Genomic DNA, 17,066 nt, shown 5'->3' on the forward strand with positions numbered 1-17,066 from the left:
CAGCACCAAGAGGCTATCAGAAAGAACCACAACGCACTGCAGAGCCAACAACAGTGACAGAGACATTCCTGCTGCCTTCGAGTCTCTGCACACACTGCTTTAAAGGGACCAGATGCCCGGTTCTTCCTACATGTGCTGTTAGACGATTTCTGTGTTAGGAGTTATCCCATTGGTACCAGATGTACTTGAACACATCAGCACTACGGGGACGCCTTTCTTGGCTTTGCTATCAAACTTACAGGGCCTATAAGGAGGAGTTCTCTGAACCTGGATATCCAGTAGATGGCACAAAAACATACTGGGTGAAACTCAGACACCATTATACGTAATAAAAATACATTAAGATAGTTTTCTGTTTTATGTACACTCTGAATGTCTGAACATTCTGGGCACTACTGTATAAGTTATGTACAAGCATATCAATGTTTTCATGACTATTTTAATTTATATACAGGCTCTCCCGTGACACGCAGGCATTTCTTTGAAGTTCCATGTGACTCTCTTGGTAACTGGCTCTAAGCTGAGTGCCTCTTTCTCCTGTCACTCCTTTCCTCTGGGCCTGAGCCTGGAGGAAGCTGTTTGCTAGTGGCTGCAAAGGAAAAGCAGGTGGATCAGCTGTTACTCCACTGTTGGAGTGGAATTAAACAAAACTTGCTCCTTCTTTCCTTCCTTTTTAAAAATAAACATTATCTTTTAGGAAAAATAAATAACCAGGTGGCTATGTGACATGGTGCATGTTATTTAAAGGTATGGAACACCCATGGAGAAGGGATTCCTTTGGTCAAGGAAATACTGGTCTTTTGGACAAACAAGGATTTTCCTAGTGAGAGGACCCTCTTAGTGGCCTCCCTCTGTCTACCAAGAGGCCTTGTGGCAATTACAGGGGGCAAAGGGCCAGTTCATGGCAGGCTCTCTGTGGGGGCCATGATCTGGAGGGATATGGGGAATGTAGAACAGGAGGGGTCTTTTCTAGAACTGTCTGCTCTTTAACAATGATGTGAAAAAGCAGCTTTCTGAGAGGCAAGCCTCAAAGTAGAGGTGTTTTGTACATCAGTGTTCTATGGTTCAACTTCCTTGAAAACATCTTTCCAGGCAACTCTTCAAGGGCATGGGGTTAGCACTGGGGAAGAGACAGTTCTCTCTCTCTAGGCACTGCATTTGAAGGTGAAATGCCGCAGCCTTTGCTCTTTTGAGTATTAATTTTTCCAAATTCACAGACTTAAGCATTGTTGTCTAAAGGTCCATCCCAATAGAGTACTGCGACAGAACCCTGGGTTTTGAAGAAGAGATCTCAGGAGGCTGCTGAATAATGCCAGAATACAGAACACCACAGATAAGGCCAACTCAACATCTGGGCAGTGCCATGGGGAGAGGAGCAGGGACCCACTTCAACCGGGCACTTGCTGTTTAGCATAGTCCTTCCTCCTCCTCCTTTTTTTCCATGTGCTTTTCATCTTTATCACCATTTGCGGCCCTCTCCACGGCCACTGCCTGCTTCCGGGAAGGAGGCTGGGATTGCTGGCCTCTCCTGGAGAGAGGAGGGCAAACAGCTCCAGGTCCTTCTCCAGGCTTTGGGCAGGTTCTGCTGGACAACAGGGGACTGTCCCTTCCCAGGTGTGCAATTCCACTTGCAGTGTGAGGAGGCTATGGGAACACACTGTTGCTCTTCAATCCAGGAGTCCCAAGTGCTGTCATACTCTTTTCTGCTTGAGGGAGACACGCAACATGCAAGTCTCTTCCTCTGTGGTGCCCTGGCAGGAGTGGCCAGAAGGGCTGAAGCCAACAGCAGGCCTGAAGTGACCTGGGGCAGAGGGCACACGGGGACCACACCTTATTTCATGTCCTTTTTGACAATACAAACAAGAACTTTCACAGTTAGGTCATTTCTAATGTCCTCTTGGTTCCTGCGGCTATGTTAAACGTTCCTTGGGGTGAGAAAATTCTTTCCTGGCTGCAAGTTAGATTTTAGAAAAAGAGTAGATTGCCAATGGTAGCTATTTAAATTTTGTAAGAATGTAGGAATGCAATTATGTAAAAACTTAGGCTTACTACCTTTCCAATTGCTAGATCTATTTAAAGTCTAGGCACTTAGTGTGTATGTGTGTGCGTGCGTTTGCACGCATGCATGTGAGAGACAGAATTTCAAGTGGATTAAGACTAAATCAAGTTGCTATAGAAAACTACCTATTACATCAGTTTACATTCTAAGTAACACTGCTGATCTTGACATTTAAAATAGCCCCCTTCTATCTTAGTTTGATATGATTCAAAAGAGATGGACCATTATTAATTCTCAACTAGAAAAAAGCTACTCCCTGGAAGAGAGAGCTGCCTAAATCGTGCAAGTAGCACATCTTTTAAAAAAGATAGCAGGCTTCAGATGATGAAAACATGTCACTTCATCTGACTGGTTTTTAAAAGACCACATTTCAGAACAACAGATGGCGAATGTCTACTTGTAAACACTACATGTTTGTTTTTTGCACAGTCGAGACAGTCCCAGGAAGTTTTCCACATGCGACCCTGAGCATCAGCCTGAGCTCTCTCACTGGCTCTACCCCTGTCCTCCAACTGCCGGATTGCCCCTGGACCTGCAATTAAATCAGTTTTTTCCTATGCAAAAGTAAAAGGTTAGATGCTGGCGCACAGATGAGAGAAACCGTCCAAGAAAGCTTGTGAACATGCAGATGAGTCAGACGCTCCGAGAGTTCCAGTCTTCCGCCCGCTTCACACAGCCTTTCCTTGCCTGCTCCTTCCCTGCAGAGGCCCTGGCAGCCACACCTCACTCACGGACAGTCCCCAGCCCCAGCATCAAATGCAGGTCCCAGGCTGTGCAGGCGGCTGCTGCTTCCGGTTCCTCACAGCTCCTGACTTCTCTTTGTACACAATTGGCATCTGCTGAGAAATGTCCACCAGGGCACTGGCCACGGCGAGACCTTGGGAGAATGCATAGGGGGAGCACATGTTAGGGAGCAGCTTGCTTTTGTTTTCAAAAGAAATTTTAAGTTCTTTTTACATTCCCATGGTGCAATAAATAAGTAAAGTATGTGGGAAGTAAAGTCTTACTTCCGCTCTGCCTCCCTCTGGGTAACTGCTTCATGAATTTGTATGTATTCTTTCAGGGTTTATTTATGCAAATACAAATAGTATTCTTTGCCCCCCCAACTCCCTCTCTCTTTTTACACAAAAGCTGTAGCTTGAAGTTCAGCACATCAGCCCTGCAGAGTGCCCTGCCTGGTGGGGGGGCGTTTACAAAAGACTGCAGACTTGCTCTCAGCGCTACATTTCTCCTCCTGCCTCCAAAAGGGTACCAAGAAAAAGCAGCCCTCTTTATGGTGAAATTCACATTGGTTCCACATCTTTCAACCAGCACTAGCTATTTTTATATCTACACCATGATACAGGATAGGACAGTCTCTGGGGCCACATTCTGGAATAATCAAGGTTCTTTAGCTGTCCCAGGTTTCCTCATTCATAAAATGGGGATGATAATGGTACAGCGATTGTGTGAGAAGTCAGTGAATGCATGTAAAGTCTCAGAATGGTGACTGGCTCGTGACCCTACTACCTCCACTTCAGGGACTGGTGATTCCAGTCTCCTCTCTGTATCGGGAACCGATTAACTTTATGTTCATTAGGGAAGGCACAGCTCTGGGGAAGCTGGACTCATAATGCTTGGGAAAAGGCCAGCCCAGGCTCAGAGCCCTGCTGAGGCTCTCAGGAGCCACGTTAGTGCAGCTTGTTACCTCACCTTGCCAAGTCTATAAAATGGGTGAATGGGGAAAGGATGGCTCTTAAGTGTCTGGTTTAATGCCTGGCCTGTAGTAGAGACTCCACACCAGTGACAACTGTTACAGCAAAGGCAGAGCTGCGTGCTCTGAGAGTCCAGAGGATACCATCTAAGATGGGCCTAGGAGGGGTAGCCAGGATGGCCCCACTCAGTGAGTCTCAAGCAGTGATCAGGCCTTCATCAGGAGTGAGGGGGCTGGGGCACGAAGGGCCACAGTGTTGCAAACCTGTCACCACCCCAGCCAACCTTGCCCTCAGGGAGCACCGGCCAACGTCTGCTGAGCAGGGTGGTGGTGGCAGGAGACACGGCTCCAGAGTGAGGTCAGTGAGTCATCCTGCTCTCAACACAGGCAAGGCTGAGTTACGGGTCAACACACAGAATCCCTAAGTGAATTCCCTATGAACTAAAGACAATAAACCCTGGCCTGGCCGTGCCTAGAGGACTTCACAGACCCACACCCTACAGAAAGCTAAGCTGGAGGTCCGTCTGCACCTGAGGGCTGACCTCAGAAGGCTGCAGAGCTCAGAGCCTGGGTAAGGATTCTGGGACACTCTTTCCTCACAGACACAAGGTTTCCTTTGGCTAAGGCAACCCTGACCCCTGACCTCCAGAATCATTTCAGCTGAAAGTTGTCTAAAACATTCATATTGCCTGAGGCATCCCTCCAAAGCACTCCATGATCAGTCAAGATCCTTCCAAAACTGAACTCCATATTTCTTTAGTGTTCCACAATAAGGGAGTTTTTACCTAATTATGATTCATACATGGAACAGTGTAAAAGACAATGGTAAAATATTATGGAATAAACTATAAAAATATTTATGATAGTTATGCAAGCATAAAAACTAGAGCTATAAAATCATTTCAACTAAATTGCTGGCCAGGGCTGGAAAGAGAACAATGAAAATTGGTGGATGCTGGAGTAGAACTATGAGTAAAATTTTCAAAACCTTCCTTTAGGTTGTTTAATTGCTATTCATGCCTTAAATTTAAAATAAGAGTGGAAAAGTAAACTTGAAATGCATCAAAGACCTGAATGTAAGTCATGAAACCATAAAGCTCTTAGAAGAAAACATAGGCAGAAATCTCTTAAATATAAGCATGGGCAACTTTTTCCTGAACACATCTCCTTGGGCAAGGGAAACAAAAGCAAAAATGAACAAATAGGACTATATAACTAAAAAGCTTCTGTACAACAAAGGACACCATCAGCAGAACAAAAAGGCATCCTACAGTATGGGAGAATATATTCATAAACCACATACCTGATAAGGGGTTAACATCCAAAATATATGAAGAGCTCACATGCCTCAACACCCAAAAAGCAAATAACCCAATTAAAAAAAATGGGCAGAGGATATGAACAGACACTTCTCCAAAGAAGAAATTCAGATGGCCAACAGGCACATATAAAGATGCTCCACATCGCTAATGATTAGGGAAATGCAAATTAAAACCACAATGAGATATCACCTCACACCAGTTAGGATAGCCAACATCGAGAAGACAAGGAACAACAAATGTTGGCGAGGATGCAGAGAAAGGGGAACCCTCCTACACTGCTGGTGGGAATGCAAACTAGTTCAGCCATTGTGGAAAGCAGTATGGAGGTTCCTCAAAAAACTAAAAATAGAAATACCATTTGACCCAGGAATTCCACTCCTAGGAATTTACCCTAAGAATGCAGGAGCCCAGTTTCAAAAGGACCTATGCACCCCTATGTTTATCGCAGCACTATTTACAATAGCCAAGAAATGGAAGCAACCTAAGTGTCCATCAGTAGATGAATGGATAAAGAAGAGGTGGTACATATACACAATGGAATATTATTATTCAGCCATAAGAAGAAAACAAATCCTACCATTTGCAACAACATGGATGGAGCTAGAAGGTATTATGCTCAGTGAAATAAGCCAGGCGGAGAAAGACAAGTGCCATATGATTTCCCTCATTTGTGGAGTATAACAACAAAGCAAAACTGAAGGAACAAAACAGCAGCAGACTCAGAGACTCCAAGAAGGGACTAGCAGTTACCAAAGGGAAGAGGCTAGGGAGTGTGGGTGGGGAGGGAGGGAGAAGGGGACTAAGGGGCATTATGATTAACACCCATAATGTAGGGGGAGTCACAGGGAAGACAGTGTAGCACAGAGAAGTAGTGACTCTATAGCATCTTACTACACTGATGGACAGTGACTGAAATTGGGTGTTAAGGGGGACTTGATAATACCGGTGAATGTTGTAAACATGTTGTGCATGTGAAACCTTCCAAAGATTGTATATCAATGATACCTTAATAAAAAATAAAATAAAATAGGGTGGAAAAGCAAAGAAATGGATGAGTGCTAGGAATACTAACTTGGAGGAGGTGGGGGAAGCAGCGAGAACAGGTAAGACGGCTGAGCAGGAAGAGTGAAGAGGGGAAAGCCTACTCCCCGAGATAGAGCCTAGGAAGGGACAAGCTGGGAGCGGAAGACCTCAGGGGGCCCAAAATACTGGCAGCAAATGTAAGTGTGGCTGGGAGCAATGAGGCCTCTGGGCGGCCAGGGAGCTGGACCGGGAAGGACGGGCCTCAGGAGCTGTTTGGGGAACAGCAGCAACAATGGGATCATCTCACCAAATCCTCACCACGAGAGGAAGCAGGCACTGTTCAGCATCACCTCTGTACCCATGTTCCCTAAGTTAGGAAAGGATCCTCCCAGTTGGAAACATAAACCAGGTTTGTCACTGGCCCTCATCTACTCACCCGATTGCCCAGGAGGAGGGATTCCACCGAGGCCTCGAGGGAGCCGGACAAACACAGAGAGGACAGCGGCTTTGTTCCCAAAACACGGCTCCAGGGCAATAGGTTTGGGAACAGTCTGGTGGAGGAAAAACAAAGAATTACCTAAAGTGGTGTTTCTCAAGCTTTAACATTACAGACTACTCCAGCATCCACCAGTTTTCATTGTTCTCTTTCCAGCCCTGGCCAGCAATTTAGTTGAAATGATTTTATAGCTCTAGTTTTTACTCTTGTTGAGTGCTCTCTACTAGTTTCTATTGCTGTGAAACAAATTACAAACAGTTGCTTAAGAACACCTATTTATAATCTCACAGTTTTCTAGATTAGGAGTCTAGGTGAGCTCTGTAGGGATTCTCTGCTTAAGGATATGGGTCTATTCATGTCTTCCAGCAGTTCTGGAAAATTCTCAGTTCTTATCTTACAATGGTCTCAAGGGTCTCAGCTCTTCATAAGGTAGAAATCATTATCATCTGGGCTGGCTCTTATCTGGAGGCTCTGGGGAATAATCTGTTTAAAAACTCAGTCAGGTTGTTGCCAGGATCCAGGTGCTTGTGGTTGTCAGCCTGAAGTCCCCATTCCCTTCTTAGTGGTCAGTCACGGACTACTCTCTTCTGGAGGGCACTCACACTCCTCCTCACACGGCCCCAGGTGCAAGCCAGCTACGGCATGGCAAGTCCCTCTCATGCTTCCTCTTCTGCCACCAGCTAGAGAAAACTCCTTACTTAAGGTCTCAACTACCTTGGGACTTTTATGACTCCTGCAGAAACCTCTAGAGTGATGTTTGATTGAATGACAAGATGGGAGTCCTGGGGATATGTTTAGAATTATGCCTTCCATACCCCCAAATATGTCATCCATTTCTTCAATTTGGTTGAAGAAAATCCTTTCCAGAATCCATCCGGCTGCAAGACAGGGAGATGACTAGACGGGTGAAATGGCAGAAGTAGGGAAACCAGTTATGATCCAACTGTGACTACCCAGGTGAGAGACAACAGCGGTTCAAGGTGGCAACAGTGGTGAGGGAGGTACGCTGTGGTCAGGAAATATTTTTGAAGATAGAGCCAAGACTTGCTGATGAGACTAAGATCCAATGAGAATGAGAGCAAGGCTTACTCAAGCATGATTCCATGGAGCAACTAGGATGGCGGAGTGATACGTACTGAGCTGGGGAAGATATGTCAGAGGAGCAGGTGCGGGGAGCAATATCCAGAGCTCAGTTTTGAACACTTTAACTTTGCGATGCCTGTTAAGACATCCAAGTGGGGCAATGAGTAAGGAATTGGGTACGTAAGTCAGAGGCTCACAGGAGATCTGGGTGCAGAGATCAAGGTGTTAAAATCCATGATGGAAAAGATCACTGTTATGGTCTGAATGTTTGTGTCCTTCCAAAATTCATGTTAAATTGTAACCCCTAATGTGATGATATTTGGAGGGGCTTTTGGGAGGTGATTAGGTCATGAGGGCAGAGCCCTCATGAATGAGGTTAGTGCCCTGATTAGAGACCCCAAGAGAGCTTCCCAGTCAAGAGTGTTTTAAGGAGTAATCAACCATGTCACATGCTGCTGACATATGACATGCATTATTCAGTACTTCAGGTTTGTCTGTTTTTTTAATCCCACGAATTATTACTTCATCAGGACAATGTTTGCTTAGATTTGTAACATGTTCACAATTTTATTTAATCCCTCTTCCTTCTTATACCTCAGCGCATCCTCCTGGGCTAATTTTCCTTTTTTCTAGCACATCCGTTAGACACTCTGTAGGGGTCTGTTTGTGGCAAACTGCTTCTCTACTCCAAAGGTATCTTCATTCTCATCCCTGTTTTTGGAAGGTGGGTACTGGGCACACTACTCCAGGTTGGCGGTTCTGCTCTTTCAGCACATTGAAGCTGTTCTTCCACTTTCTTCTGGCTTCTGGTGTTACAATGAGAAGACAGCTCTCACTTTGTAACTTCTTTGTAAGTGACCTTTTAATGTGGTAAAATACATATAACAAAATTCACCATCTTGACCACTTTCACGTGTACAGCTCAGTGGTGTCAGCACACCCATTGTTGTGCAGCCACCATCCACCTTCAGAACAACTCTCTTCATCAAGCAAAACTGAAACCCCACCCACGAACCAGTGACTCCCCATTCTCCCCACACCAGCCCCTGGCAACCACCATCCTGCTCTCTCTCTATGGATCTGACTGCTCTAGGCACCTCATATAAGTAGGATCATATAGTATTTGGCTGTGACTGGCTTACTGCACTTAGCATAATACCCTCGAGGTTCATCCACGGTGGAACATGTGTTAGAATTTCTTTCCTTTTAAAGGCTGGATAATATCCCGTTGTATGTATGGATCACAATTTGCTTCTCCATTCAGCCACTGATGGACACTGGGGTTGCTTCTATCTTTCAGCTATTGTGAATAATGCTATGATGAACATGGGTGTGCAAATATATCTTTGAGACCCTGCCTTCAATTCTTACATGTATATACCCAGAAGAGGAACTGCTAGATCACATGGTAATTTTATTTTTATTGTTTTGAGGAAGAGCAATACCATTTTCCACAGCAGTTGCATAGTTCTGCATTCCCACTAACAGTGCCAAGGGTTCCAACTTCCCTACACTGATCATACAACATATATCATATAACATATATGTTAGGTCTTCTCATCTACCCTCCAGATTCTTATTATCTGCCACATTTTCCATTTCCTTTTCTATTTTCTGTGTGGTTTCTTCAGATTCATCTTCCAGTTCAAAAGTTCTTTCCTCACTTGTCTGATGTACTGTTTAACATATAAACTGAGTTATTTTAAAAATTTCAACTATCTGTTCCATTTCTAACAGATCCATTTGGTTCTTTTTCAGATCTGTTCTTTATGATTCCATCTTTTATTTCTTTAAACACTTTGCACCTAGCTACATTGTATTCTTTAGATGTCAATCCTAACATTTAAGTCCTGTCTAAATCCACAGTCTGTTGTCTCTGTTCTTGTTCACAGCGGCTTGCCTCTCTTGTCCTTGGTGATCTTCACTTGGTTTTGATCTGTGGGATCCTAAAGGGCTGAACTGGGGATGTTTTCCTACAGAGTGGATCTGCACCTGCTTCAGGTGGTAGTCTGGTATGTCAGCGATGTGGACAACTTTAGGTGACTCATGGTTCTGCTTGATTCATGGTTTGTTCTTTCTGCAGGGAGGGAAGGGAGAGTCGTCCCTGGATATTTTCACCTACTTCCTGTGAGCTCAGTAATGCTTTAATAAGTATGTTTGTTCAGGATCTACAGCTGTTTCCCCAGAGTATCTAAAATATTTCATCATTTTGCCAAAAGAGAAAGTCTTATATCCTTCATCATATTTTTTGAAGGGGTCAGAAATACTTATTTTACACAGATTGCATAGTGTATTAAAATATTGCCCCTTTAAAAAAATCCCCCCCAATACATATAAATTGAACAGCTGTTCAGTTTAGCTATTTTCAAATACACACTTTAAAGCACTATGCCACAGAATACTTGCAAGAATATCAGACAAAACCATTTATATTTTAAAATCCCCTGAACACAAGGCTGCTTAACAACTTGCATCAAAGACTGGAAAATTATCTGGGTGATGGTTATGTGAGTTCAGACACGTCAAAATTCATCTAGCTATGCACTAAGATTTATTCATTTTATTACGTACCTCAATTAAAAAAAAATAAAAAAACAAAGACTAGAATATGAAAATAAATGTATACCTGACAACTTGAGTGTGCTGGCTTACTGTTAAAAAGAGAGGAAAACATCCATGGCAACAGAATAAAGCTCTCGTTTTCTCTCTGGTTTCCCAGACTTAGAAGAATGAGTTTTGACAAGTTAATTTAGAGAGACTTTTGAATCACATTCTCACCTTTATACTCCCCCCAATAAGATCAGGAGGCTCTTCATCTGTTTCCAAGGCGACGTTTACAGAGGCAAAGGGACGACTGGCCATCTGCTGCATTTCTCGAAGAAGTTGCTATTGAATAATACAGCAAAGCATTACTGCAACTGGTACTGATGAGATTTCCCTAGAGAATACTGCATATTAAAAATACCTTATCCTACCTTATTTAGACAAATCAAGTCCAAAATGGTATTTTTGAGACAGTTGGGGAAAATGGGACACAGACCATGAAACAGATAATGTGAGGACTTAATATTGCTGTCATGTTAAAGAAAGAGTCCTTATCTGTTGGAGACACACACTGAAGTACTGATGGGCATATGCTATGATGCCTGCTTGTTAAATACATAAAATAAATGATGCAGCCCTATCGCCTCATATTTTTATTACTAGACTAAAGCTAGGCTTTCTTTCTACTGAGACCTGAAATAAGTATTTACACAGCAACAAAACCTGTCCCTTGTCACAGAGAAAGAGCTCTTTATTCAGGGGGTGGTGTAAGCTAAAACCATGAATGGAAAGCTCTGCAGAGTTGGAGGGACAAGCAGGGGCTCTGCATTTAGGAAGGCCCGGATGTGACTCCCTGATCCAAAGTTCTCCAGCTTTGTCACCTTAAAAAAGATGTTTAAAGTCTCTGGCCTTCAGTTCCCTCCTTTCGGAAACAGATTTTTAATCCCCTAAGAGTGTCAGTAAGTTCAAATGAGATGCTTTAACTATAAAGTGCGTAGCACATGGTGGATGGGCAATCCTATCACTAAGGGTACTAGAGCTCCAGCCTGTCACTGAAGCTCTGAGATCATGTCATGGAAGTCAGTCAGGCCTACTTCAAACCACCCCCTTGGAACTATTATAGAAGATAGGATCTTGGGCTAGACAGATCATGGCTCTGTTTTAGAAGGGCATTTTCATGTTAAATATTTTCTTAAAATATCAGTAATAACATTCTTACATCTCATAAAACTGTTGACCTATTTATTCAACAAATACATGCAGCAACCCTACTCTGGGTTCTGTGCTACTTGAAGTGCCAGTCACAGTGAGCCAGAGTATCTAGTATCTACCCTCCTCCAGTTCTTTTCTGAAAAGGGAAGGAGGTGATGCATGTAAAGACACTAAAAACAGGGCCTGATCCATAGCAGGGACTAAAGCAGTTCTAGCTGCTATTTTTGTTATTGTGAATAACATCAAATCATTTCTTCTACAATTCTGAGAGGGATAAATCATGAATGACATTTTAGAAATGGAGAAATATATTCTGAACAATCAGGTTCACAGCTACAGACAAATTTTAAATCACAAGGGTAAAAGCTTAGTTTATTGGTTATCAGCAGCATAATAAGCATACTTTTTAAAAAAAATCTTTTTTCTACAAGGTAATTCATTTTATTTTCTCCAATGTATGTTGCAAATATTTTCTAGTTGGGTGTGCCTTCTGTTATTCACTTCTTTATTTTTGATGTACTTAACTATTAATTTTTCCACAAGCAAATCTCTACTGTACTGTGTGCCAATAATCTTATTGGAAAATAGTAATCTGTCCCCTTTCCAACAATAACAAAACTTACTTCTCTTCCTCTTAATGCACAGTCTAGAATATCCAGAACAAAATTAAGTGACTATGGGGGGACTTCATGATGCTTAGGAACATGGTGTATGAAGACAGAAGTCCCCAGTGTAAAAGCTCAGTCTGGTTGGTCTCTTAGTGACTGTGCGATGATGATAAGTTACTCTGCCCCTCAGAGCCTCAGTTTCCTCATCTGTGAAGCAACTGCTAGTATTTCACAGGGTTGTTGTAATGATTAAATTAGCTAATCTATATAAAACCTCTTAGAACAATACCTGGAGTTCAGAAATGCTCAAATGTCAGCTCTTATGATGACTACCTTGTCTGGACGTCACTGGGACAACATCTAGTATTTTCTTATCCTGAGTGATGGTGTTTATCTAGATATCCTTCATTAGTGTTATTAAGGAGGTAGAGTTTTGTTTTTAAACTAGAAATGGGTGTTGAATTTCTTTGAATGTCTAAATGATATTTGGCCACTACTAAAATTTGGGTTTTATATTTACCCACAGGTATAACATATTCTAATAGGCTTTCCAGTGTAAAATGATCCTTTTTTACACTGGTACACTGAACTGCGGCTGACAGTCATTATGCAACTGGCCTTTATATTTTGGTACCACCTGTCTCAGGCTCTGGATTCAAGGTTTCTATGCAAAAAATGAATTAGGACTCTTTTTCAGGTTTTCCATCTTTTCCTTTGCTTGGGGTTAGTTTATATCTTTTGGCAATAATTACTTCTGATAAGCACACAAAGAGGAATAGACTATTATCTCCATAAGCTCGTCTCAAACTGAAACTCCCTGGGTCTCAAGTCCTTTGTGGAGAAAGTAATATTTTGACAAGTTTTTAATTCCTTTTCTGGCTACTGATTTATTGAGGCTTCCCGCTTATTTCTTACTTCATTAGGATAGTATATATTTTTTCAGAGCGTTCCGTAATTCATCGGGACTTTAAAATGTCTTCATAACAGAACTATCTTTAAAAACCCTCTGCATGTTATCTACTGAATTTTAAAAATGATGTCAAAAGAGTATGTGATATTATTTCTATGATAAGATCACCTCTACATGGCTCAGAAAAAGTGTCATGGCTCCCAGGGAGAGGCCCATATTCCTGAGCCTATTTTAACCCTATTATATACACTAATGTTCCATAAACAGTGCTGAGTGCTTTTGAGTTTTTATGGTAGATATTCCTGTTCTCTTCTAGTCTACAGATTCAATTCTGTAGAAAAAGGCATGATACAAAAAACCAAGGAACACACGTAAGTCTATCTTAAGTGCACCTCCTGTAGCAACAATGCCATAAAGAGGAGGACCAAAGGGCAGAGACAGCAAAAGTGCAAGTTGCAATAAACAAAGTTCTTAGGTTGCAATTTTTCACCATGTTTATTTATTTGATTTGTCAACTGTAAGTATTTGACTTTCTATTACTTTTGGAATACAGCTCTGGAAAGAAATCAAGACTCATTGAAATTCAAAACTGAAGCAAAAACTTAATTAGACACACTCTTCAATTTCCTTAAATAGTAAGAAATTTTTGAGATGCTTAAATGGCTGATTTTACTCTCATTCTTATGAAAGGCTCTGGGGAAGGCTGTGCTACCAAGCCCTCCCTCAGATCTCCAGCCTGAGTTAAGGATAGGGTAATATTGGCACCTGTAAGTCAACATCTGGGTCTCCTTTTAGAAAGTTTAGACCATGTGGTGCAGAACTAATCACACTTTATATAGCACTGATTGAAGTCTACTGACACTGTACTGCAGAAAGGGCAGCATTAATCTCAGTGAGAGTATGCCTACCAATTACCACCCAGTAGCTAAAACTAGCTTGAGAGACATAGAAAGGAAAATGCTTACAGGGATTCCCTCATCTTTACCCACTGAGACTTACCTCTCTACGCCTGGAGGCCCAACAACTTTGTTTGATCTTCCAAACCACAGCAGCCACCAGGAGCAGAGAGAGGAAACAACTGTGAGAGAGGAAAGCACCAAGTTATCATCCCAGCGGCCAGAATTGGCACACTCATCCACACCACCAGCCAGGAAGGGAAATAATCCCCAAATACCAACTTCAAGCACGTTGCTAATGAGTCATCACAATTATGTTCTGGTTTATAGGAAGTGAAGTGTGAGAAGACACTGATAAGCAGAGCTACCTGACCTGCCCTCTACACTGTATGTCCCACAAGGTGCTCAGGGACAGCCCTGGCCTTCCACTGGGCCTTTATTGGAATGGCCCATCATTCCCAAAGAAGAATGTACTATTCCCAAAGAAGAATAGTAATTCTGAGATAACTATAACACATAAAAAGCATAGTATTTAATTGGATAAGCAAACATTTACTGGTAAAGTCTAAAAAAATGAGAAAAGTTAACTATTAAAGTAACAATCAGCTTTTCATAAGGAAGTGGTAAACATGGAAGATTAAAGTCATGTGATAATATATATTCAATTATAATTCTACAAAGTCAATACATATATTTTTTATAAAAAATAAATTGATCAAACTCAAGCTGACAGCTTTCTTGCAAGTATTAGAAGAGAATAATTCCCAGCGGTCTTGTAACAGGAAATGATTTTAATGTTCTGTCATCTGTAAACCAGGTGTTAAAAGGTTTGAGAAGCTACCGACACCAAAGAGAGTGACAGACTTCTGGTTAAAGGAATAATGAGACTAACAAATAAACCTCTTAGATAACTGCTGAAGTTAAACCTGGCATTTTTACTCATTAAACGCAGGGCCAAGCTCTGCATTTGCAGATGGGGTCAGCTTCTCAAATGGCAGCCTCAGTGCACCCAAGTGCTGACCCCCCGGCAGGCTTAAGAAAGGCCCTCTAGGATGAATGAACTTCTGCCCTTTCACATGTAGAAACCTCAGGGATCCCAGTCCACCGCTTCCCTGAGATGCACCAGAGTGAAGGCACCTCCAATGGCTTCGCTGACAAAAGAGAAGGGGCTCCCAGGGTCATCGCTCAGGGGAGAGCCTTCAGTTCCTGTCTTGCTGGGCCTCGTGGCTATCCTGACAGGGCCAGTCTTCCCTCCTCCCTGACAGTCTCTGTTTGCCCTCTAATAGATAATTTATTTGGACAGGTCATGTTCTAGGCTCATAGAATGCATCAATGAATTCAACAAAAGAACACTCTCCCCCTAGAGTTTACATTTCAGCAGGTGGAGAAACAGTAAACAAAATAAATTACAGAGCATGTTAGAAGGTAGTGAATGCTACAGAAAAAAAGATAAGGGGAAGGGGGCTGAGGAGTGCCACTGGCCCTCTAAAGCAGAATGGTCAGAGTGAGTGGGCCTTAATTCTTGAGAAGGTGACATTTGAGCAAAGACTTGGAGGAGGCTGTCTACAGAAACATACCAGGGCAAAGGGGAGGATGTGCCCAGGACTCCTTGAGGAACCTGAGGCGGCCAGCATGGCTGGAGCTGGGGGAGCTGGACCACAGACAAAAGTCAGAGGGGCAAGGACAGGCAGATCACAGATGGCCTGCAGGTATTATAAAGGTATTGGATTCTACTGAGTGAGATGAGGAGCCAGTACTATAGCGTTTTGACCAGATAAGTGTCATGACTTAAGTTACACAGAGGAGATCCTTCAGAAAAGCAATTGCAGAAACAGGGAGACCAGTAGTCTAGGAGAGAGAAGATGGAGGTTCAAACCAGGCTGGTGGCAGCAGGGGTGTGAAAAGCACTTTGCAACCTGGATATAATTTGAGTTCGAGACAACAGATTTCCTGATGGGCTAGATGCAGGGTATGAAAGTCAGGGTTTTTGGCCTGAGGAACTTGCCATCAACCTAGACAGGAGAGGCTGTGCGTGGAGTGCGCGAGATAGCAGACAGTCTGAGACATGCTGAATTCTGAGATACTCCCCCAACAGCCAAGGGGAGAGGTCGTGGGCAGTTAACATGAGCCTGGCAGCTAGGTGCTAGGTCTGGGCTGGAGATGGCATGTGGGATCATCAGCATATCTCCTGTGTTTGCATGAGGTCACCTAGGGAATGAATACCAATACAGAATGTCCTGGGGGGCACCCCACCATCAAGAAGTTGGGGAGAACAGGAAGTGGCAATAAAGGAGTCTGAGAACAGTAACCTGCTGTCTTGGTTTCAGCGCTTTTTGTATTTTTATTCTGACAAATAAACATAAGGAGGCAGCAAATCCACATGGAAGGACATGAACAGCATGAGAACTTCTAAATTGGTTGAGAAGCTCCTGACGTGGTTGGGTACAGGTTGGCTTCAGAGGCCTCTCTTGGGACTGCTCAGTACCGCAGGTCTGTGCCCCTCTCCCCCAGGCCTTGCTGGGGCTTCCAACTTCAAGACAGACCCATTAAGAACACCAACAACCCAGTTTCAGCTTCCTAAGAAATGACACTAATAGCATACATGGATGGCCCTTCAAAGCTGCTATGTGCGTGTTTTCTCCTGGGGCATTACAACAGTGAAGAATTTACTAGTTGTTTCAAACAAGGTGGCACTTGCAGACACCTGTCCCATCTTGTTTTCCCCAAACTGGTGGGGCTGTAACTCCGTGTTCACCCCACATCAAGGCCTCTTACCAACTGTTTTCTCTATTTTTCAGTACAATGTATTTTAAAGAAACATGGCATAATGGAAATTTTCAAACAGCAAAAGTAGAGAGAATGATCTAGCGAATCCCTCTATGTCTATTGCTTAGCCTTGACCACTGTTAACATTTGCCAGTGTCACTCAAAGATCAGCAAAGAAATACATTTCTGTCTTTCCACACCAGGACACTGGCCCCAGGCTACGGGTCTCTCACTTACTGCCAGCTTTGTACCTAAGGATAAAACAAGACTCCTTTGGCCTTTCATCTAAACCTGTACCTGCTTATCAGAGGCTTGAACTTTTCTGAGATTATTCTAAAAAAATCCACACCTATCTTTTGTATGTATTTTTGAAAAGTCAAAAATTGTCTGAGAGCTCAGTGTTTGAGGACTCTCTCTCTCTCTCTCACCAGCTTACTTATAATTTCGCAGCTAG

General features: G+C 42.9%; 1 protein-coding gene across 3 annotated transcripts in view; it reads right to left on the reverse strand.

Moving 5' to 3' along the window:
• Positions 1-343: 343 nt before the first annotated feature.
• Positions 344-17,066, reverse strand: part of ATRN (attractin) — a 161,620-nt gene continuing 144,897 nt past the window's right edge. The window contains exons 26-30 of one of the 3 annotated variants that reach the window (XM_036924629.2): positions 13,950-14,028; positions 10,455-10,562; positions 6,534-6,648; positions 2,791-2,936; positions 344-589 (exon numbers count right to left, since the gene is read on the reverse strand). In XM_036924629.2, coding sequence (XP_036780524.2) covers positions 2,812-2,936; positions 6,534-6,648; positions 10,455-10,562; positions 13,950-14,028 — 427 coding nt within the window. In that variant the 3' untranslated portion in view covers positions 344-589; positions 2,791-2,811. Of the gene's footprint in view, positions 2,937-6,533; positions 6,649-9,134; positions 9,754-10,454; positions 10,563-13,949; positions 14,029-17,066 lie in introns of those variants that run through there. The other 2 variants (XM_036924628.2, XM_057502799.1) reach the window with 2 other exon arrangements.

This window comes from Manis pentadactyla, chromosome 5 (genome assembly GCF_030020395.1).
Source record: "Manis pentadactyla isolate mManPen7 chromosome 5, mManPen7.hap1, whole genome shotgun sequence".
NCBI lineage: Eukaryota > Metazoa > Chordata > Mammalia > Pholidota > Manidae > Manis > Manis pentadactyla.